The sequence below is a fragment of the Homarus americanus genome, unplaced genomic scaffold, assembly GCF_018991925.1.
Source record: "Homarus americanus isolate GMGI-L3 unplaced genomic scaffold, GMGI_Hamer_2.0 scaffold31335, whole genome shotgun sequence".
NCBI classification, from domain to species: Eukaryota; Metazoa; Arthropoda; class Malacostraca; order Decapoda; family Nephropidae; genus Homarus; species Homarus americanus.
In genome coordinates, this window is record NW_024738489.1 from 13,569 (window position 1) to 37,680 (window position 24,112).

Genomic DNA, 24,112 nt, shown 5'->3' on the forward strand with positions numbered 1-24,112 from the left:
TTGTGCTGTGTGGTGTTGTGTTGTGTTGTGTGTTGCTGTGTGGTGTTGTGTGGTGTTGTGTGTTGCTGTGTGGTGCTGTGTGTTGCTGTGTAGTGTTGTGTTGTGTGGTATTGAGTAGTGTTGTGTGTTGCTGTGTGTTGCTGTGTGGTGCTGTGTAGTGCTGTGTGTTGCTGTGTGGTGTTGTGTGTTGCTGTGTGGTGTCGTGTGGTGTTGTGTGGTGTCGTGTGGTGTTGTGTGTTGCTGTGTGATGTTGTGTGTTGCTGTGTGGTGCTGTGACGGTGTGGTTTAAGGCTGTGAGACATTAATAGTTGGTCTATCTCCTATAAACAGTGCTGGGTATATAAACTCATGTAAATCTATACTCAAGGTGAATTTTTACACATTGTTACATAGACACGCAATAATGATACCTCCTAGACTTACACGCCACTAACGTCTTCTCAACACACCCACACACGCACACACACACACACCCATACACACACGGATATAACAGCAGCAACAAGAGAGGTAGAGTCAAGATCAACAGCGAGATGGTCAAGACAGAGAGAGTGTGACGGGGAGCTGGTCTTTGTCTGCCTCCTGAGTAAATCTGAACTTTGTTGGGCGGAGCGGAAGACGACGATTTTATGAGTTGAAGAGTAAAGTGTCCCGCGCGTGTGTGTGTGTGTGTGTGTGTGTTTTAATTTTACTCGATGATTAAAGTATTAGTAGTAGTAGTGATGATGGTAGTGGTGGATGGTCGTAGTGGTGATGAAGGAGGAGGAAGACGGGAAGGAGGAGGAAGAAGAGGAGTTATAGGAGGAGTTAGAAGAGGAGGAAGAGGAAGGGGGGGGGAGGAGGAGGAAGGGGGAGGAGGTAAGAGGGGTATGCCAAAGTGGTGGAGGAGCTGAGTGAAACCCATAGCTCTTAAATCAACTTATACCTAAATGTATCGTTCTTGCTGTAGCTGTAGGTCAGGATAAATCATTAAACCTTTGTAAAATCTGAGTAAAAGTTATTGGTTCTGAACGATCATTACGACACTTCCCCAAATGACCTTTATTTCTGATGCGACCTTAATAGTGAAACAGGTAGCAGATAACACAGATAACAGATAACAGGTAGAGGATAACAGGTAGAGGATAACAGGTAGAGGATAACAGGTAGAGGATAACAGGTAGAGGATAACAGATAGAGGATAACAGGTAGCAAATAGTAGGTAGTAAATAGCAGGTAGCAGATAAGACAATGAAGTTCTGTTTGATAATCTCTATGTAAACTCTACCTACTGTGCATACCTAATACCAGTTACTTAGACCACCTACGTCACGTCATTCACGATATAAACAAACACACAGTTGCCACATCACAGGAAACGGAGACCACACACACACACACACACACACACAGACACACACACACACACACATGCATACATACAATATAATCAAGCACTTACCAGGTAATTTTCGACAGGTGACGTAACTCCTTAAGTATAATCCCTTCAGGTTGACGAGTAATTCTCATCCAGAAAAAAAAAATATCACTTGGACATAATGTATTGCTTGGACAAAACCACACACCCCGTCACAGCGTCCGCCAAACACGAAGGTCATCTCACAACTAAACACACCTCGCTACTCACTTCACCTCACAACGCCACCACAGGCAGTAGGAGCTGAGCGAATGTTAGTCTAGCGAACAGTTCATAACCTCATTACTAATTGGCAGAGTATCGGAGTACGCCAGGCGATGTTCTGCTTCTATTGGAGTTATTTTGATTGTAGGAATCTTGACGTGGGTGTGTCTAGAGAGTTTTAAAAGCCTGGTATAACTACTTAACGACCTGAGTGGTAGTTTGTATCATAACAAGCTCATTTGGTGAGTCTGTTTAAATATGTATTGTATCATTTACATTTATTTGTAATGATAGATAGATAGATAGGTAGATAGATAGACAGATAGACAGTTAAAACTCTCCTGTCAACAATGGAGCTTTTGCCTGTCAGTTTACGAGACAGTCACACAGAAAGGTTCATGTGTAATTCATTTTGTCAATTCTTTTAAAAGTCTTTAATTTCCCAGTGGTGGATTGAGTCCTCCCAGTTCTTCTCCAGTCGTATCTCACTCCCTCTACCTATCCCTTAATATAACAAGGACTTAAGGGACGGTCTGGTGTTATTATTATTATTATTATTATTATTATCATTATTATTGGTAGCAGCAATTATAAGTAGTTTAAGTAATAGCAAATACCTTTATCATCATCATCTCTTCAACATAACACGACACCAGTACAAAAGGTTCAATAAAACAGGTTTGTATAATAAAGTTTTCAACCATTTATTTCTGGTAACAACTATTGACCAGCAAAGAAATTACAAAATGATTTTATATCTTGGCGCTAAGAGAAGTGTTGAGTTATATATATAAATACTTCACTGTTGGGAAGATCAACCGCTAGTTATAAAAGGTTCTTAACTGAATAATCTCGCAAGTAAGGTATAGGAATTAATAGCTAAATAACAATTAAAAATGACATCCAAATTACGCCGAGACTCTAGTTTGATATGTTTACTTAATTGTGAGAAATTAAATGTATAAAAAAAAATTGATTCTAAGCTAAATTAACGTATCTAGCTAAGGTAGAGTCTCAGTATAATTTTGACGCCATTTTTTTATGTTAATTGACCTATTCAAAACACAGGCTGTTATATACACTCCCAGATCTTGACTTACGAGAAAAAATCAGCATTTGAACCTACGGAAGTCTCAACACAAGGACCAATTTCTCAAAAGAACGAACGATCATTTTTTTTCATCGTTAATTGGGAGAAAAAAGATCGTATCTATGTATAGTCAAGTCTCAGAGTAATATCGACGCCATTTTGTCCATCATATCCGTTTATTTCACCTGTTGATTAATCTTCCTAATGTTACCTGGGCGGGTAGGGTAGGGTAGGGTAGGGTAGGGTAGGGTAGGGTAGGGTAGGGTAGGGATAATAACCTAAGGTCATTAATCCCAATACCAAAACTCTTCCAACGACAACACCTTCACTTATGATACGAGACCATTTATAACCACCTCATTAACCTACGATACAAAATGGCGTCCAAAATACACTGAGACTCTACCCTAACAATGTACACCGTCTCGTCTCCACTTACGACAAAAAATTAAACTTACGAACTTTAGAGAATCGATCTTGGTCTATCATGTGGCCCTGTGTGTGTCAGAGGGTACAGGGTGTCAGGTTATTATGTTATCATATATCAGAGTACCAGGATATCAGAGTACCGGGATATCAGAGTACCAGGATATCAGGGTACCAGGATATCAGGGTACCAGGATATCAGGGTACCAGGATATCAGGGTACCAGGATATCAGGGTACCAGGGTACCGGGATATCAGGGTACCAGGATATCAGGGTACCGGGATATCAGGGTACCAGGATATCAGGGTACCAGGATATCAGGGTACCAGGATATCAGGGTACCAGGATATCAGGGTACCAGGATATCAGGGTACCAGGATATCAGGGTACCAGGATATCAGGGTACCAGGGTACCGGGATATCAGGGTACCGGGATATCAGGGTACCATGATATCAAGAGTGTTGGTATGGGAGCGTAAGAGGAGCGCAGTGTTACCGCCCCAGCTTGGTGACCTCAACATAACACGGAAGCTACTGTACTTGACAGTATTGGGGGAAGGAGAGGGGTATTTACATAATGTGGTGTATGGCAACGTTACAGGACTCCTACCATGATTAGCGCCAGTGCGAGCGATCAATAGTGTCTGGCGTTGATTTTTACCATCCAGGTGTGTCGAATGAATGTTAGTTAGTTTTCTCGTTATGTAAGATTAACGTCATTACGAGCAAGCATTACCGTCTGGCTATCTCTTAACACCCTATGATAATGCCTGGTGAATGTTAGCTCGTCTTCTGCCTACACTGGCGAACATTCATGGTAGGAGGTTCAGAGCATCATCCGCCTGGCGCTTGATGCAGTGTGAACAGGAAGCCGAACAAGAGTAAAGTAAAAAAAAAACTTCAAATTTTTCTCAAGCTCATGAATGTGTGTGTGTGTGTGTGTGTGTGTGTGTGTGTGTGTGTGTGTGTGTGTGTGTGTGTGTGTGTGTGTGTGTGTGTGTGTGTGTGTGTGTGTGTGTGTGTGTGTAGGATATTAATGTGGTGTTTTATACGTGGCTCCTCTCTCTCTCTCTCTCTCTTACTTGCAGAGGAGGAGGAGGAGGCGGCCACATTAGTTACTCCCGTCACGAATGTAAGATAAAATAAAATGTATGTGTGTATGTATGTATGTATGTATATGTGTATGTGTATGTATGTGTGTATGTATGTATGTATGTATGTGTGTATGAAATAAATTCACCAGCACGGGCAATATCTTACACTTTATAAAACATCCGTAATGCTAAGGAGGGGGAAGGCAGGAAGAATGGAGGGCTGGAAGGAAGGAAGGCGGAAGGGAGGGAAAGGAAGGAGGAGGGAGGGAGGGGAAGGAAAGGAGGAGGGGAGGGAGGGAGGGAAGGAAGGAAGGAGGAGAAGGAGGAGGGAGGAGGAAAGGAAAGGGGAGGAGGGAGGGAGGGAAGGAAGGAAGGAAGGAGGGGGAAGGGAGGGAGGAGGGAGGGGAGGGGAGGAGGGGAGGAGGAGGGAAGGAAAGAAAGAGGAAGGAAGGAGGGCTGGAAAAAGAAGCATTTTAAGTATCACTAAAACCTAAAAAAAAACAAAAAAAAAAGAATAAAAAACATTATTCATCCCAAAACAACAGCAACAAGAACAACAACAAGAACAAAAGAACAACGCCACAACACAACTGAACAACAGGTAAACAGGGGTCCAAAAACAGCAATTTAAACAGGTAATCGATAGAACATACGTCCTCAATATTATTATATATATTATTATTATTATTATTATTATTATTATTATTATTATTATTATTGGCATCACCTGAAGATTAGCCCCACCTCACCTTATTTACACCTGAGGATTAATTACCTTGATGTTACCTGGCTGGGAGGGGTGAGGTTAGGTTAGCATGAAGGTGGTTAAGCTTAAGGTGAGGTAAGCTGGGGAGGATAAACTTCAGGTGTTGCTAATTGTTTTTTTTTACATATTTTACGCCACTAAGCTTTAATGTACAGAGTTATGTACAGTCCATGACAACAAATGATATGACACGATCAACAGCTGGTGTCGTCTGCAGGTGCCCAGGTGGTGAGTGGTACAGGTGGTGAGTGGTACAGGTGGTGGGTGGTGGGTGGGTGACAGATGGTAAGGTGGTGTCACAGATGGTGGATTACGGGTGGTGAGGTAGTGACATACAGTACAGGTGGCTTAGTGGTATGTGACAGGTGGCAACATTAGGTTAAGTTACGGTAGATTTTAGTTAAAGTTTAATTCTAGTTAGATTAAGTTAGGTTAGGTTAGATTCCGGTAAGATCAGGTTAGGACAACAACAGAACAAAATAACGGTAAAGACGTTAACAGGAACAACAGTAAAGAGAGTAACAGATATAATACCACCTTCATAACAACTATCTCAAACAACTACAAACATTTCATAACCACCTGTAACAACTCACAACCTGTAACCTGCACAGTACAGCAACTGTGACTAGTGGGGAAGGGGGGGCGGGAGGGGAAGGGGGGAGGGGGAGGGGAGATTATGATGGTCAGTTTAATGGTAGAGTCATCAAGGGTTATTTTAATCTACATAGTATTAAGGTGTTATGATAATAGTGTTTTTATTTTTATTTATTTTTTTCCATCTATTTCTTTTTTTCCTTCTCTGTTTTTTTTTGTTTTTTTTTTTATTCCATCATGAAATGTCTTTTATTCATCTAATTGTTTTATATTGTTTAATTATTGCTATGGTAAGCCAAGATAAGACCCGCAAGGCACACGACTAACACCAGGGTAAAGTTGACACTCTTAAATTCATCTCCTGACGATGATGGCGACGATGGCTTCTCCCACCCAAACCACGGGGGTCGGGTCGGCCTCATTCCACCCTGGTCCTCCCCACCGATTGGACGATGGTGTTTTCTGTTCTTGTCTACCGGCGCTTGTGAGGGCGTCCGGTGATTGGGTCTGGGATTGGTGACGTGATGACCCCTGTTATAGATGTCCTCGTGTCTTGTGGGATTGGTGTCCTCACGAGATCGAGGACCGTATGGGATCTCGTTGCTAAAGTCGACCTGTTGGTAGATGCCGCCGCCCTGGCCTAGCTGGGTAATGTCCTCGTCTGTCTGGGCAGGTTCCTCCGTCGGTACTTCGATGACTGTAGGAGGAGACGAGGTGGTGGTGAGTTAAGGTGTCTGGGCTCTCTCTCTCTCTCTCTCTCTCACACACACAGATACCATGACAACACAACTCAACACAACACAACACAACACAACACAACACAACACAGACTCACCGTAAACTTTAATTTTTCCCTCAGTCTCGCCTAGGGAGTTCTTGGCGGTGCAGTGGTAGATGCCAGCGTGGCGTCTCCTGAACTGGTTGATGGTAAGGGTCATCTTGGTCATATAGAAGTTGGTTAGTGATTCTTGTACGTTGAACTCGTTGTTGGTGATAAGCATCTCTCCTGTTGGGTGGTGGTAGAGGGGGTGGTTAGTGGTAGGTAGATGGTTAGTGATAGTGGTGGGTAGAGGGGGTGCTTAGTGGTGGTGGTTTGTGATGGGGAGTGATGGATCTTGGTGGTTGTGGTAGTGGATAATGGTGATATGTAGGGGGGGTGGTTATTAATGATAGATTGTGGTAGTAGTGGTTGGTGTTGAGTGTGGTAGTGGGTGCTGACGATAGTGAGTTATGGTGAAGGTGTGACAACAAGACAGTGACACTATATAACAAGACATGACAGTGACGTTTGTTGTCATAACACTATAGCGGCATGACATTAACAGGATATAGTGACGAGGTGAACACTGGCACTACATTTTAGTATAGTGACATGACAACATGAGAGGGAAGTGTGAAAGGGAAGAGTGAGAGGGATGGAGGAAGAGAGTGAGAGGTTTGGAAGAAGAGAGTATATGACTGAGAGAGAAGAACAAGAAGAGTGAGAGGGCAGTGAGGGGGATAAGAAGGAAGATATTAACAGGGTGAGAGGGGAAATGAGAGGGATGAGAGGGACCCACCTGTGTCTCTGGTCCAGTATTGGATGGACTTGGGCGAGGCCTCCAGGTTACACTCGAGCTTGGCGGAGCTACCAATGGGAACGCCGATCAGCTGGTTGGGGACGTGGATCACTGGCCGGACTGTGGGCACACACCTGTTACTACACCTGTGCCTCTCTCCACACCTGTTGCTACTTCTCCACACCTGTTATTACTTATCCACACGTGTTATTACTTCTCTACATCTGTGCCTCCCTCCACACCTGTAATATTACCACTCCACACCTGTCACTCCACACCTGTCACTCCACACCTGTCACAACACAAGATACTCACAATGAACCTCGACCATTATTCTCTTGCTGACTATAGGCGGGACGGTGTTGTTGGCGATACACAGGTAAGGTCCCATATCTGACCTGGTGATCTGCGTTAAGTTAAGCGTCTCTCCCTCGTAGCTCAGTTCTGTGAGGGAGAGAGTGAGGGAGAGAGTGAGGGAGGGTGTGAAGGAGAGTGGGAGAGAGAGTGGAAGTGTAAGGAAGTAGTGTTGAAGGGTGTGAGGGAGAGTGATGGAGAGTGTGCGTGTAAAGGAGAAGTGTTGGAGAGAGAGAGAGAGAGAGAGAGAGAGAGAGAGAGAGAGAGAGAGTTACATATACAGGTAAAAATAAACACCTGAGATCATTAGACTAAAATCTTAACTCGACGTAAAAATATTGCATTAATATAATATATTTTACTAACTTGACGTTGTTAAATATTTGAGGAAAACACACACACACACACACATACACACATACACACACACACACACACACACACACACACACACACACATACACACACACACACACACACACACACACACACACATACACACACATACACACACACACACACACACACACACACACACACACACACACATATACTACATACATACATACACATACATACATTACAAACAAACAAACATATACATACATACATACATACATACATACATACATACATACATACATACATACACACACACACATACATACATACATACATACATACATACATACATACATACATACATACATACATACATACATACATACATACATACATACATACATACATACATACATACATACATACATACATACATACAGACAGACAGACAGACAGACAGACAGACAGACAGACAGTCAGTCAATCAGTCAGACAGCCTCTCTCTCTCTCTCTCTCTCTCTCTCTTTGGTATACTCACTCCTGACCTTGGTTGACCTTGGGTACTCACTCCTGACCTTAGTTGACCTTGGGTACTCACTCTTGACCTTGGGCATGGCGGGGTCATTGATTCTCAGCACAATGGGTTTCTGGTCTTCTCTGGTCCAGATGATCTTGGGTCGTGGGTAGCCGTGGGCACGACACGTAATGGGTGCGTTGGACCCCTCTGGGACCATTACGTCTGTTGATGACTTGGTATCATCAATCTCTGGGGGCACCGTCACCTCCAGGTATCCTATCTGAAGGAGGGGAGGACGCAGTAGAACACGTCAGAAGGAGAGACCACACGAGAACACCTACAGAAGATGTGAGAACAAACAAACATAGTGGCAGGGGGAGGGGAGAGGGAGGAGGAGGGAGGGATGGGGGAGGGAGGAGGGTTGAGGAGAGGAGAGATTGACAGTGGGAGGAGGGTGTGGAGGTTTATCAGCGCCCCTTCATCTCTATATATATCTCACTATCATGTCTCCTCTCTCTCCCTAACAACCAAACAACCACAGTACCAGGGGTGGGAGGAGATAGAGAGGGAGGAAGTTGGGGGAGTGGCAGGGGGGGTGAGGGGGTTTACACCCTTCGAGGGACCATCCAATCTGGCCAGCGTCTTCCCAGGTTTTTTGAATGTCACGGCATTGAAGGACCTCCTACTGACTAAGATGTGACGTGCAGGGAGGTGGGAGGAGGGAGAGGTGAGGGGGAGGGAGGTAAGGGGCAGGAGGTAAGGGGGATGTGGTAGGGAACAGGGGAAGGTGGGTAGATAGGGAGGGGTTATGAGAGGTAGGGTAGGGAGAAGGGGAGGAGGTGGGGAGGGAGAAGGAGAGGAGGTGGGGGAGGTGGGAGGTGGTGGGGATATGGGAAGGAGGAAGTGGGAAGAGGATGAACAGGGGGAGGGGAGAGAAGATAGATGAGGTAGGTGGTTAGGAAGGATGAGGGAGTTGGAATAGTGAGAGACCTGGGGATGGTGGGGAGGGACTGGGGGTAGTGAGGCTGAGAGGGTGGTGGTGGTGGTGAGGCAGTGGTGGAGTGAGTGGTGAGGTGGTGGTGGTGGTGGTGGTGGTGGTGGTGGTGATGATGGTGATGGTATTGATGGTGGTGGTGGTGGTGGTGGTGAGGATGGTGGTGAGGGTGGTGGTGGTGGTGGTGATGATGGTGATGGTAGTGATGGTGATGGTAGTGATGGTGACCATGACTCAGCCAACACTGGTATGAGAGCTGGACTGAACAAACACAAACATCGTTCAGCGTCTGACCGGACAGTCGCTGGTCACATTGGTCGCCAGATATGTTCTTTATGTTCGCCAGGCGACAGTTCTCCAGCACCACCCTTGTTACCCCCGTCGCTTGGCTTTTTGGGCTCTCGTTAAAAAGTGATGAATTTGACAAGGTGAGAGATATAAGTGAGAAGTTACACAGCCAGTGGTGATAGTGGTGGTGATAGTGATAGTGGTGGTGATAGTGGTGGTGATGGGTGGTGGTGATGAATTTGGTGGTAATTGGTGGTGCGATGTGGTGGTGAGGTGGTGGCGGTGATGGTGGTGGCGGTGATGAATTTGGTGGTGATATGGTGTGGTGGTGGTGGTGGTGATAGTGGTGGTGGTGATAGTGGTGGCGGTGATAGTGGTGGTGATAGTGGTGGGGGTGATGGTGGTGGGGGTGGTGGTGGAGGTGGTGATGGTGGTGGTGATAGTGGTGGTGGTGATAGTGGTGGTCCACATTATCAACACTACAGAACTACCAAATAAAATATCGTCAATGTTACCCTCAAACTGTACCGTAACTAAACAACATCTTACACAATCAGCTATGAAGAGAAAACGTAGGCCACTTTATTATTATTATGATTATTATTATTATTATTATTATTATTATTATTAATTGGTGCTAATTTTGGTGTCATTTAGGACGTTATTTACCTTAAGTGAGCCTGTTAATTGCTATCATACTACCAGACAGACACAGACAGACAGACAGACAGACAGACTATCATCATCGTGGGTGTTAGAGGGAGAAAGAAAAGCAGAGGTGGCATAACACACTCTTGCTTCCACGGGCTGATTTTTCCCTCTTTTCATGGACTCTCTGATGAGGGACGGGGGGTAGGATGGTGAGGGGGGGTGGAGGGGTGAGGAGAGTGTGCCTATGGTCGAGTCTCCCTTAGTGTCATGAGGGGAATGTCGACCTTAAGTGAGGCTGGCGGGAGAGGCTCTATAATGCCCCGATGATTGAGAGACAATTTCGAGTTGAATAGAGGAAGGTATTCTAGGAGCAGTCAGGTATATTATGACGTAGACTGGGGGGTGGGGGGTCCGTGGGGTAGGGAAGGCGGTGGGGAGGTAAGTATATAGGGATTTGGAAGGGGGAGGGGAGCATGGCAGGTATACGTTGAGAGAGAGAGAGAGAGAGGTGTCAAAAGGTATCCATGTGAGCTCAGCCGGCAAGGAAAAACCTAGTGGAGGAAGCGGGTCACTGTGTGAGAAGAAGAAGAAGAAGAACAGGAAAATACTCGTCCTAGCACACACACAGCCCCCACCCCCCTTTTACACACATGACCCCCCACCCCAAAAGTGGCCTGTGACCTCATAGGATCTGTGTTGATCTGACACATGTAGGGTCCTCGATCTTCCTCCTGGACGCCTCGTATGTGCAGCATCCATGTGTTGTGATCACTATGAGTCACCGACACTCTGGAGTTGTGGGTGATGACGTGTTTGTGGATGGCTTGTATGGCCTTGGTGTCTGCCTTCACCCACCCGACCTGCCGACCATACAGGGTGTTGTGGGTGGAGGGTGGTGGGTCCTGTAAGAAAGGTGTGTGGAGGGCGGGTGGAGGAGGTGAGGGAAGGAGGATGGTGGGTGGAAGAGGGAGGAAAGGGTGTAGGTGAGGGAAGGAGGAAGGGCGGAGATGAGAGAAGGAAAGAGAGTAGAGGTGAGGGTAAAAAGGGTGGGAGGAAGAAGATGGATGGGCGGAGAGTAAAGGTGTAATAGACTGGGGTGGGTGGAGTGAGCACAAGAGGGTGGAGGTGGCTAAGTGTGTTGTGTGGTGGTGTATGGTGTTGTGTGGTGCTGTGTGGTGGTGGTGTTTGGTGTAGTGTGTGGTTGTAGTAGTGTGTGGTTGTAGTAGTGTGTGGTAGTAGTAGTAGTAGTAGTAGTAGTAGTAGTAGTATAAACACTGCCACACAAATATCAGAAGAAGTCAGACCAGAATAACCCACAGGTAGAGAAAAGTAGATTAATTAGACTGATCCACAGGTAGACGTAAAGGTAGATGAAGCCTAATTAACACAGGTAAACAAGGACGTCACCTCACAAGCAATGATAAACAAAAACAAATATGACGATGAATTGAGGAACAGAGGCAAAAAATGATAGATAGATAGATAGATAGATAGATAGATAGATAGATAGATAGATAGATAGATAGATAGATAGATAGATAGATAGATAGATAGATAGATAGATAGATAGATAGATAGATAGATATGCAATGAAAAACAGATATAAGGTATAAGGTATTGGGACTAATTAGCATAAAGGTAAATTGCTATAAAGGTTAGTATGACATAATTTGGTATATAAACAGTTTATACAGCCAGGTCTATAATTCAATACTTGTATATCTTATAAAAAGTTAATGGATCTAGTATTTATATGAACAGAAGTTTATATAATAGTATTGGTATAACATAAATATATAATAGGTTCTATGTTACATGTTCAGGTGAATTGATTTTACCTGTTTTATTAATGAGATCAGGTGTAACGCTACTACTACTACTACTACTACTACTACTACTACTACTACTACTACTACTACTACTACTACTTATTATAATCATCACAACCAACACTAAATTCTTCATTAATTCCCCAAATCAAAGAAATGAGACAGGAATAAATAATATGAATTAATGACCAAAAAAATATAAATATTATGAAGTATATATTTTGGTCACACACACACACACACACACACACACACACACACACACACACACACACACACACACACACAGCAAAGGAACTGCGATCTAATGTACCGAGGAGGGAGGAAAGCAGCGGGAGGAGGGGGAGGGGAAGGAGGATGGGAGAAAAGAAAGGAGAGGAGAGAATTACGGTCATTTGGAGGAAGCACAGACAGTGATGGAGGAAGAATGCATTCAGGTGGCAGAATGGTGAGGCAGTGGAGAGAAGGAGGGAATGTGTTTGGATGTTGGAGAGTTGAGAAAAATATATTGTGGATAGTGAGGGAAAGAAAGAGAGAGGTAGGAAAGGAGGGAGGGAAGGAGGGAGAAAGGGAGGGAAGGAGGGAGAAAGAGAGGGAGGGAGGGAGTGGACGTTGGTACAAAACTTTGCCAATTAATACAAGGCATGAATACATCAAAGTGCCTTGCTTCCCTCCAGCCCCGGGCGACACACACACACACACACACACACACACACACACACACACACACACACACACACACACATTACGTAATAACTTTGACTGTTTTTCCTCAATAAGTTAATCTAAAGAGTAAGAGAAAAGTAAGAAATATATTTTTACTGAAGAAAAATATCTCGTAAGTTTTTAAGTTATATTTTGAGAATTGAAGAAAAAAATTACCATAAAGTTTACGACAAAAATATTTCTCTTAGGGAGGACGACTAAAAAGTTTTACCTAAGAAAGTATCGAGTAAGATTAGGAATATTTATTTGTTTACATTTTAAGGGAAAAATCAATTAAATGAGGAACAAATTTTGCTTTTTATTCATGAAAAAATTCTTCAAAATTATCAGGATATTAACACACACACACACACACACACACACACACACACACACACACACACACATAAATTTCTTTGTATTGATGAGTTGCCAATAGAACAAGATAAGTAAGTAAACAAATGAATTAAAATACAAATAAATAAGTAAAAATACAAAATAATGAAGAAAATACAAAATACATTATTCAAATTTATACAACAAATAAACATTGACTATACACACACAGATATACGGTCATACACTTATTAAAACCCCTAATCTAATCCAACCAAACGTAGATTAAGTTAGGTTAGATTAGGTTAAGTTAAGTTAAGTTACGTTAAAATCTATTAAATTTCATAAAACTAAAATAATTGAATCATGTTTTTTTTATCAATCTAAAATATAAAAACATTTATATTATGACCCGGCGTTAATGTTTTTTTCTCGGGTATATGAACCTGAAATTAAGATTATATTAGAGGCGAGTTTTGTCTGTTTGTCTGGAAATCTGTCTCTCTGTCTGTCGTGAATCTGTCTGTCTGTGACTCTATATGTCTGTATACCAGTGAATCTGTCTGTCTGTGACTCTATATGTCTGTATACCAGTGAATCTGTCTGTCTGTGACTCTATATGTCTGTATACCAGTGAATCTGTCTGTCTGTGACTCTATATGTCTGTATACCAGTGAATCTGTCTGTCTGTGACTCTATATGTCTGTATACCAGTGAATCTGTCTGTCTGTGACTCTATATGTCTGTATACCAGTGAATCTGTCTGTCTGTGACTCTATATGTCTGTATACCAGTGAATCTGTCTGTCTGTGACTCTATATGTCTGTATACCAGTGAATCTGTCTGTCTGTGACTCTATATGTCTGTATACCAGTGAATCTGTCTGTCTGTGACTCTATATGTCTGTATACCAGTGAATCTGTCTGTCTGTGACTCTATATGTCTGTATACCAGTGAATCTGTCTGTCTGTGACTCTATATGTCTGTATACCAGTGAATCTGTCTGTCTGTGACTCTATATGTCTGTATACCAGTGAATCTGTCTGTTCTGTAAGTCTGTCTTTTGGTCTGTGACTCCTTGGTTGCAAAGACATATTAAATCTTGCATGCAACAGCTGGCAATAGTGCATCATTAAGAAGGTGACTCTAGTTAAATTAGATTGGCTTTGCTTAATTAAGGTAATTTGAGAAATATGAAGATAATTTATGAAATATTAAGATAAATTATGAAATATTAAGATAATTTATGAAATATTATGAAGATTTGAGAAATATTAAGATAATTTATGAAATAATAAGATAATTTATGAAATATTAAGATAATTTATGAAAATATTAATATAATTTATGAAATATTAAGAAGATTTGAGAAATATTACGATAATTTATGAAATATTAAGAATATTTGAGAAATATTAAGATAATTTGTGAAATATTAAGATAATTTATGAAATATTAAGAATATTTGAGAAATATTAAGATAATTTATGAAATATTAAGAATATTTGAGAAATATTAAGATAATTTATGAAATATTAAGATAATTGAAAAATATTAAGATAATTTGAAGAATAAGATAACTGGAGGAACCAAACCTTAGGTGCACAAGAAGACAGATATGGTGATTAGTTATCTTAGTTAAGAGTAATGTATATACTTAATCTACCTTAACAATACATAGTTTGCCTAGAGAGGTGATAACAGCGGTATGAATTAAACCTCTTGAATAACACTGTATAAGAGGCAGAGAAAGGGAGATGAAGTATACTGAGTAATAACGATGGGTAAAGTAACACTGAATTAAGACAGCAGGTGAAGAAAGGAGGAAGAAGAACATAGGTCAAAAAGCTAACTAAAACCATCTATGTGGGTGAGTGAGTAAGGGAGTGAGTGAGTGAGTCAGGGAGGGCTTGAGTGAGTCAGGGAGGGCTTGAGTGAGTGAGTGAGCGAGTGAGTGAGGGGGTGAGGGAGGTAGTGAGAGACGAGGCTCACCTGCAAGGCGTCCTTCCTGCCTGGCGACGACTAAATCACACAAGTTAAGGAATGAGTTTGTGGCTTGTTGAGGCTAAAGGGTTCAAGATGTTTATTAGTTCATGTGGCCCAGTCAGCCACACAGGTGCCAGCTAGCCACACAGGTGCCAGCTGGCCACACAGGTGCCTGATAGCCACACAGGTGCCTCAGTACCTGCTGGACCTGCTGGTCACACAGGTGTCACAGTACCTGCTGGACCTGGTCCTGGTGGACACACAACACTACCTGTATGACCTCCAGGTCTCAGGTCAGCAGGTCCCAGCACCCATGAGGTACCTCATACTGGACATTCTTCAACTAACAGTACAACTCGCAGAAACTTTTGGTGGAATATTTTCATGAGTTTAATAATTTTAGCTGAACTTTGAACTAATTATTGATAACTAACCCAACTACTACAAAATCTACGCCAGTTAAAGAAATATATATACTGTATATATGCGTAACTGGTGATAAAGAGAAACTTACGCATTATAGAACGACAAATAGAAAATAATTCAAGACGAGGAAAATATATATCATTTGGAGAATATATTTTGTTATCTAATATTTACAGATAAACTACTTGGAAGCCAAATATATATCATCTCATGCTGATAACGTAGAGTGCGTGATAACTCTCTCCTGGACATGAACAACTATGGTTAATAAGGGTGTGTGAGCAGCGCATTACTGGGTGTGTGAGATGTGCGAGGGAGAATGCGGTGTCGGGAGTGAGAGAGAGAGAGGGAGAGAGAGAGAGAGAGGGTGAGAGAGTGTATATGAGAGATAAAATGAGAGAGAGTGGGAGAGGAGAGATAGCGGACAGGTTTTGAGAGGACCATCCACCATCACTACCACCACTACTACCACCATCTTTCTCACTACCACCACTATCACCACCACCACCACCTCTCTCACCACCACACCACACACGTCAATATTTAATTCCTCGTATAAATACACACAATTCTGCCTCAGGTTCAGAAGATACGATCTATAGAAATATTTAACTGGGTGTCTATGCACATATCATTTTTTCACTGGATATTACTGATGCACAGAAGGTTCTTGTAATGCGCAATGAGAGAACAAAATAAAAGGTGCTATTTTATGTACAATTCTAAAAGCTGATCAAGCCAGAGACATGAAGGAGGAGAGAACTACAGGACTGGTGCTATGTTAATGAGATAAGTGAGGAAGCGACATTGGAGTGTGTTGTGAGGTGAGTTACTCTATAAGGGCTTCAAAAGGTACTTGGTGTTTAGTAGCGTTAATTGTGCAGCTGAGAGCAAGCAATAACAGCAGCAGCAGCAGCATCAATAGCAGCAGCGTCAGCAAGTGCGGAGGTGGTGCAGCAGCGGTGAACAACGTTGGAACGATGGAACACGCGATAGTAACTCATGAACCAGGATGGAACATTTCGCCACAACGCTCAGCACCACAGAGGAGAAAGGAACATTACAATATCTATCATCAAAGACGTCATGTTCACAGATAACTTCAAGAGTCACCCACACAATTCCTGTCGCCTCTCCTCCTGAACCACGAACCCCAAGATTCAGACTCGTGAACCCGAAGCAACACACACATAATGATACATTATTCTGTCTATAAATGCTTCAGGTTCACGAGTCTGAATCTCGGGGTTCGTGGTTCAGGAGGAGAAGCGACAGGGGTTGTGTGGGTGACTGCTACAAAATCGAATAACCTCACGACAACAGATGACATCAGGGGTACAAACATAAACGATAAACATCCCTTACAACACCTCCACCTCCGGGTTATGTTCCAGTGGTTCAGAATCTCTTAACACCGTGTCGCATAGATGATGAATTAACTCCATGAACGCCATGTTTATACTCACAGGTAGGAGGGGTGGTCACCTGAGAGTATAAACACATCGAATATTACGAATTAAACTGTAATTAAACTGTTGGTATACGAACGATTTGGAATTAACCTGGCAATGTATCGCAAAAACCAATGAATCAACACGGGTCTTAGTTCATCGTGGGTGTAGGAACCAAACACACGGGTTCTGTGAGTTCATTGCTAAACACGTGAATTTTGCGCTAAAAACAAACATCATCACCAGCACGACCCTCCAACACACGTCAACAGCGCGACCCTCCAACACACGTCACCAACACAAGCCACCAACACACGTCAACAGCACTACCCTCCAACACATGTCACCAACACAAGCCACCAACACCACCACCAACACAAGCAAGAGGTTCAGTAAGGAGTTATACCAGAATCTGTACTAGGACAACTAGGTGAGAGAGAGAGAGAGAGAGAGAGAGAGAGAGAGAGAGATGTACAATAATCATAATAATCTACAGTCGCTAAAGACACAAGTACCAGCTGTTATAAAGGGCTCTATGTTGTGGGTGCAGTATATACACAAGCTGGTGGTGCGACAACTAAGAGAGAGAGAGATAAAAATCTGGAAATAAATAGAGAGAGAAAGATAAACAGTGAGAGAGATAAATAGAGTGAGACAGTAAACATTGACAGTGTTTTTAAGAGGTGAAACATCCTCCTATCTTCACATCTAACCAAGCGATCTAGAGACCAACCGACCAACAGCATTACATCACAAGAGGAATGAATGGTGGAAGAGGGAAACGTATTTAAATATATTTTGGCGTCACTGAGCTAAAGTTTGTGCAGACTGTGTTGTGCTGAAGACGGCTTAGCAGATAGTGAAGAACATCTAAGGCCCAAGAGGTGCTAAAAAGTTTACTCGAGAAACCATAACTCCGCCCATTATATAGAAACAAAATATGACAACAAACTTCGTGATTGGTCGAAAATCTGAGAGTCGCTCTGTGATTGGGCTAATGTGAAGTGACGTCATCACATTTTCCCCCCAACGTATATAAGTGATTGTCAGTCGTGAATAAGAGCAGTTGACTGATGAGTGAGGAAACAAACGGATTAATAAAACAAAATATAAATTGTTTTTATGTAAAACTAACTAAATTTACCTCTTGAGACAATTATAATGTCTCATGAGACACAAACCTTATGTCTCACCTATGATCTAGTTGTGGACTCTCTGGGCTATCCCACCTCTGCCATCTTATGATCGAGTTTATATGTTCGATCCCACCGCTGCCACCTTATTATTTAGTTTTTGAATGTCTGGGCTATCCCACCTCTTGTCATCTATGATCTAGCAGTTTCGTATCTCACTCGTTGGTCCTTATGAGCTGGGCCGGTCAGATATCAGGCAATCCCATCTACAAGTCACCTTGTACCAGTTGGTGTTTCCCCCAACTGGTACTTTATAACTCCTGTAGTTACTTCATATTTGTTTAAGAATATTTAATGTTCTCACAAACAATTTTTGACTTTTCCATTTATCTACCAAAATATAACACACTCTATGGTTATCAATTACTAACTAGCCAATAATAGCAACTGTCTATATACTAGAGAATTTAGGAGGTAATTTACAGAGACCCTTTAACACGCCTGTTGTGTGAGTTACAGAGGTTAAGTCCACTCAGGGCCAGACACTTGATGCTGACTTGTGCAGATCAGAAGTGCGTGGAGGACAAGGGGAGGTAACCTAACACATAAGAAGGTTTAGTTGCTGTTTTTCTAGTTAACTCGGGTAGTGTAAATTAAACATTATTTAAAAAAAATGATTAGCCCATATTTATATAATTATTACCGCCAATATCTTGATAGAGGCTAATACACCTATTAAGAATTTACTAATATATTTCTCAGACAGGTGAGTCACGATGTTCACTCTTCTACTTGGCCGTTCACTCATCCCGGGACACTTATCGTCTGATTGTCCCGGTGATAAGATTGTTCACTTCTGTTCATCCTGGACGTTTATCTTGACTGTTCATCTTAGCCGTTCAGTCAACAGTGTAATCCTGTTCAGGCCGTTTATTGACTCTGGTGATTTAGGCTGGAGCTGTTCATTCCTCCTGGGGGTCTGTTCACTCAAAGATATCGTTCATGTAGCCATTCCTTCATCATCATTATTCACTTATTCATGTCCATTCACTCATCCTTGACTAACTTATCTCCGATCCTGCCGTTCACTCATACTAGTTAGCCACACCGTTCACTCATACTATAGTTATCCACACCGTTCACTCATACTATAGTTATCCACTCCGTTCACTCATACTATAGTTATCCACACCGTTCACTCATACTATAGTTAGCCACACCGTTCACTCATACTATAGTTATCCACACCGTTCACTCATACTATAGTTAGCCACACCGTTCACTCATACTATAGTTATCCACTCCGTTCACTCATACTATAGTTATCCACTCCGTTCACTCATACTATAGTTAGCCACACCGTTCACTCATACTATAGTTAGCCACACCGTTCACTCATACTATAGTTAGCCACACCGTTCACTCATACTATAGTTATCCACACCGTTCACTCATACTATAGTTATTCACACCGTTCACTCATACTATAGTTAGCCACACCGTTCACTCATACTAGTTAGCCACACCGTTCACACTACCTATGAGTTACCCGGCCGTCTGACCACACCTGTTTCCATTGATTCCACAGCCATTCTGAATGTTCCAGCAGAGCGATTGTGAAGACTTGAGTCGTTTAATACCATTCGTGTTTCAGACGTAAGGGGACATTCCAGGATTCTGTTCATTCCAGGTGTTCAATAAACTAGTTTTGGGGATGTTGATTCCAGTTGCTTGATCCTTTCCTGTTTACTGTTGATTCAAGGTATTAAGATCATCCCAGTCTCCTATTCCAGTCATTCAAAGTTATTCCAGTCACTTCCATTCCAGTCATATGTCAATTCCAGTCGTTTTGGCTTTTCCAGTTAATTTGATGATTTATGTTAAATATATGTTAATTTACGTTCTTCACTTGTCATTATATTATATTAATTTATGATTTTTTTTGTTTACCTCTTGAGTTATGAGTTAGTTAGATACATTACAATAATATTAATGTTAAGAGAGTTTAATTTTAAATTCATCTTTGTGTCGTAACTTCAGTGAACGTTTAGATAAAGTCTCATAGATAAACTTACGATTTTATTTTAATTACGAATTTTTTTAATTCATCTTTGTTTGTATCGTTGGTTAAGGGAGTCAGATACGGTCTTATTATCACCATTTACGAGAGAAATTCCCCTTACGATCTTTCAAGACTGCCAGGGGGGGGGGAGGGGAGAGGGCAGCAAGCAGGAACATATGGCAGGTATAATGGCCGCCACGTCGCAGTTCCGCTGATTTGTGTCGTTAAAGAATCAATGATGTTCAAGGAGTCAATAATGACGTTATGTTTACTGTACATCGCCGCCCTGTGCCACCTGTTGTTGTGTGTCACCTGTCATCACCATAAGTCACCTGTCATCACCATAAGTCACCTGTCATCACCGTGAGTCACCTGTCATCACCATAAGTTACCTGTCATCACCATAAGTCACCTGTCATCACCGTGAGTCACCTGTCATCACCATAAGTTACCTGTCATCACCATAAGTCACTTGTCATCACCATAAGTTACCTGTCATCACCATAAGTTACCTGTCATCACCATAAGTCACCTGTCATCACCATAAGTCACCTGTCATCACCATAAGTCACCTGTCATCACCATAAGTTACCTGTCTCATTACCCATCAACACCCAACAAGATCATCTTATTAAACTAATGATTCAATATAGTTTCTCAAACAATAGTTCCGTTAATGTCTGCGTGTACTGAGCTATAATCTTTCTTCTCTAGTGGAAATTATCGTCAACACAACTCATCAGTACAGCACACACACCTAGACCTTCCCAGTCAGTTCAAATAACTTAGTAGTAAATAATTTTTGACAATACGAACGATAATTTATGTAAACAATATCAATTAGCATTTTAGTTATAAAGGAATATAGATGAAAACGAACGTAGCTTCGTGTTCGTGGTAGTTCATACCTTAAATTATATATATATATATATATATATATATATATATATATATATATATATATATATATATATATATATATATATATATATATATATAAACAATGTTAGTAATTACCACGACCTAAACACACTAAGTCCGTGTTGTTTATCGATAATGTAAATAAAAATTTTCTATAATATGTAAACAGACGTATTTTTATAAATCAATGTTATATTATCAACATTCCGTAATAAATACCAAGGCATTAATTTCAGGTTCTGTAAACATATATTGAATTTCGAATCCGTGTTATGTTATATATAAAAATACGTAGCAAATACAGCATTTACTGAGCCATATATCAGTAGTAAGACTTTTTATATCACCTGAAGAATTAGCAGCGAAAACCAAATTAATCCAGAGTTGTGTCAGGTAAACCGCGTTAATTTATATCTGCGAATGACGTAATAAAAATAGTGTTATGTCGCCTCACATGCAACCGACGGCGAGGAAACTCACAGCGACGTAACTCCTCGCCAACATTAACGCTCAAAATCGAAAATCTTAGAGTTTTATGTAATAAATATTGGCTCTACAACCCGTCTGGGAACACCTTCTCATTGTCAACCAATCAAGACTCCGGTGGGCGGGGCTTAGACGGACACGTCACGGTTCTCGACCAATCAAGGAGGTGAAGGGTCGGAGCCAAGGCTTCTATTGGTGGTCATCCTGGGGCGCTAACAACTAAAGAAACACTGAACTAAGGTAAACTAAGAGTTTATGGAGGGTTCTAAATGTGCCGACTCTCAGGGCCAGGGCGTTCACAGGGCCAGGGCGTTCACAGGGCCAGGGCGTTCACAGGATCAATGTTTTCACAGGAGCAGGACGTTAGGAGGACTACAGGAGGAGGGCGGTCATAGGTGGGCGTTCACACGGATAGAAGGATAAAGGTGTGGGTGGAAGGCTGGTGTGGGCGGAGTGTGGGTGTGGGTTAGAGTGAAGCTAGAGGGCGGGAGAGTAAGGGTAGAAGGAAGGTTGGTGAAAATGGAGGAATGGTCGGTGGGGTGAGGGACCTGAGTGAGAATAGAGGGAAAGGAGGAGGGAGGAAAGGAAGGAGGGAGGGAAGGAAGGAAGGAAGGAGGGAGGGAGGGGAGGAAGGAGAGGCACCTGAGAGTGACACAACACAGGGACAGAGAGTCAAGAAGAGAGAGGGTAGGAGGTAGGAGGAGTGAGACACATGTGAATCCCCACACTCACCCGGTAGCCTCCTAAGTCCTTCACCATGCAGGAGAAGGTGGCATCACGACCCACAGGCACTGAGACGTTGTTGAGGGGCATAGCGAAGTCCGGCTGACCCACCGCCCATCCTGAAGGTGCGGAAGGAATGTGAAATGAGAGAAGAGAGAGAATGGCAGTGTTAGAATTTTTTGTTTTATTGTTGCCTGGAATGTTTGGGTCATCATTAAAACACATTATGGGAAATAAGTTTTAATTCATGCAAACGAAATATGTCCACTTGACTCACTCACTCACTCTGCCTATAACCTGACGACGGCGGCGCAGCAGGAGAAGATGTATGTGTGTGTGTGTGTGTGTGTGTGTGTGTGTTGTCGCCAGCATCCAACAGTCGCCACACGCAGCACCCGACCTTCCTCTGTAAAAGTCTACGGACACCTCAACCCGCGTTTCACTTACTCTGCTCGTGACGTTTCAGCTTATTCTATTGATTTTAATATTGTGTGTGTGTGTGTGTGTGTGTGTGTGTGTGTGTGTGTGTGTGTGTCTGTGTGTAATAATAATAATAATAATAATTAACGGTTTATTGAAAAAAATTCTGCAGCCCGAAGGCTGAAAATATACATTGGACATAAATGACTTATTACATACATTGGTGGTTTAACAAAAGCCTTCATTAGAAAGGTGAAGGAACATACAGTGAACATACAGATTAATGTAGGTGTTGAACAGCAAACATGTTATGTAGTAACTCCCTCACAGATGGTGTTATGAGGGGCCTCACGTGGTGTAGTAATTCCCTCACAGATGGTGTTATGAGGGGCCTCACGTGGTGTAGCAATTCCCTCACCGATGGTGTTATGCGGGGCCTCACGTGGTGTAGTAATTCCCTCACAGATGGTGTTATGAGGGGCCTCACGTGGTGTAGTAATTCCCTCACAGATGGTGTTATGAGGGGCCTCACGTGGTGTAGTAATTCCCTCACAGATGATGTTATGAGGGGCCTGACGTGGTGTAGTAATTCCCTCACAGATGATGTTATGAGGGGCTGACGTGGTGTAGTAATTCCCTCACAGATGATGTTATGAGGGGTACGTGGTGTAGTAATTCCCTCACAGACGGTGTTCTATGAGTGAGGTGTGGTCCCAGGCCTTCCTATCGTAGACGGATTAACACATCGCTGTTGTTGGGTCGGGCCGTTATCACTGAGTACCTGGGACCTCACTGTGTGAAGGTCAACTTGGGTACCACTGCCACTGCTGAGTTGTTCTCACTGACTCAAGCACTGTTCACCACCGTTCACCTCTGTTTAACACTGGTTCCATTCCTTTCCTAAATGAAATAGCAACTTCTAGCGTGAACTTGTTGATATTCCGGTGGGGAGGAGGGTTCAGGGGAGGGAGCTGGTATGGGTCAACTTAACAGTTGACCTGGCAGCTCCGAGAGGAGCGCCAGGCACGTCTTGACCCTTCGGTGGTCAAGGATGAAGTGTGTTTGTGTGTGTGTGTGTGTGTGTGTGTGTGTGTTTTGTGTAGGTGTGTGTTGTGTGTGCGTGTCTGTGTGTGTCTGTGTGTAATAATAATAATAATAATAATAATAATAATAATAATTAACGGTTTATTGAAAAAATTCTGCAGCCCGAAGGCTGAAAATCTACATTGGACATAAATGACTTATTACATACATCGGTGGTTTAACAAAAGCCTTCATTAGAGAAAGGTAAAGGAACATACAGTGAACATACAGATTAATGTACAGTAGGTGTT

At 42.4% G+C, this 24,112-nt stretch overlaps 1 protein-coding gene across 7 annotated transcripts; it reads right to left on the minus strand.

Moving 5' to 3' along the window:
- Positions 1-5,813: 5,813 nt before the first annotated feature.
- LOC121874051 (lachesin-like) lies at positions 5,814-22,598 on the minus strand. 7 transcript variants are annotated; one of them, XM_042377921.1, is made up of 8 exons: positions 22,368-22,499; positions 15,163-15,192; positions 10,975-11,160; positions 8,389-8,647; positions 7,470-7,598; positions 7,155-7,274; positions 6,431-6,601; positions 5,814-6,292 (listed from the first exon to the last, which is right to left on the minus strand). In XM_042377921.1, exons 1-8 carry the CDS (start codon positions 22,446-22,448, stop codon positions 5,871-5,873), a joined length of 1,398 nt encoding a protein of 465 aa, XP_042233855.1. In that variant the 5' UTR covers positions 22,449-22,499; the 3' UTR covers positions 5,814-5,870. The 7 variants fall into 7 exon arrangements, with proteins under 7 accessions (XP_042233855.1, XP_042233856.1, XP_042233853.1 ...); XM_042377922.1 differs by having other exon boundaries at positions 8,449-8,647; positions 10,975-11,202; XM_042377919.1 differs by having other exon boundaries at positions 8,419-8,647; positions 10,975-11,202.
- Between the last annotated feature and the right edge of the window lie 1,514 nt (positions 22,599-24,112).

What these genes read in the sequence shown, in the direction of transcription:
- LOC121874051 (XM_042377923.1), bottom strand. Translation starts at nt 22,583, where the DNA reads ATGTGTTTTAATGATGACCCAAACATTCCAGGCAACAATAAAACAAAA. An exon ending in AGGACTTAGGAGGCTACCGG is followed by an intron (nt 11,161 to 22,367) that starts GTGAGTGTGGGG and finishes TATGGTCGGCAG; the next exon opens with GTCGGGTGGGTGAAGGCAGA. An exon ending in AAGGTCAACCAAGGTCAGGA is followed by an intron (nt 7,599 to 8,388) that starts GTGAGTATACCA and finishes TCTCCCTCACAG; the next exon opens with AACTGAGCTACGAGGGAGAG.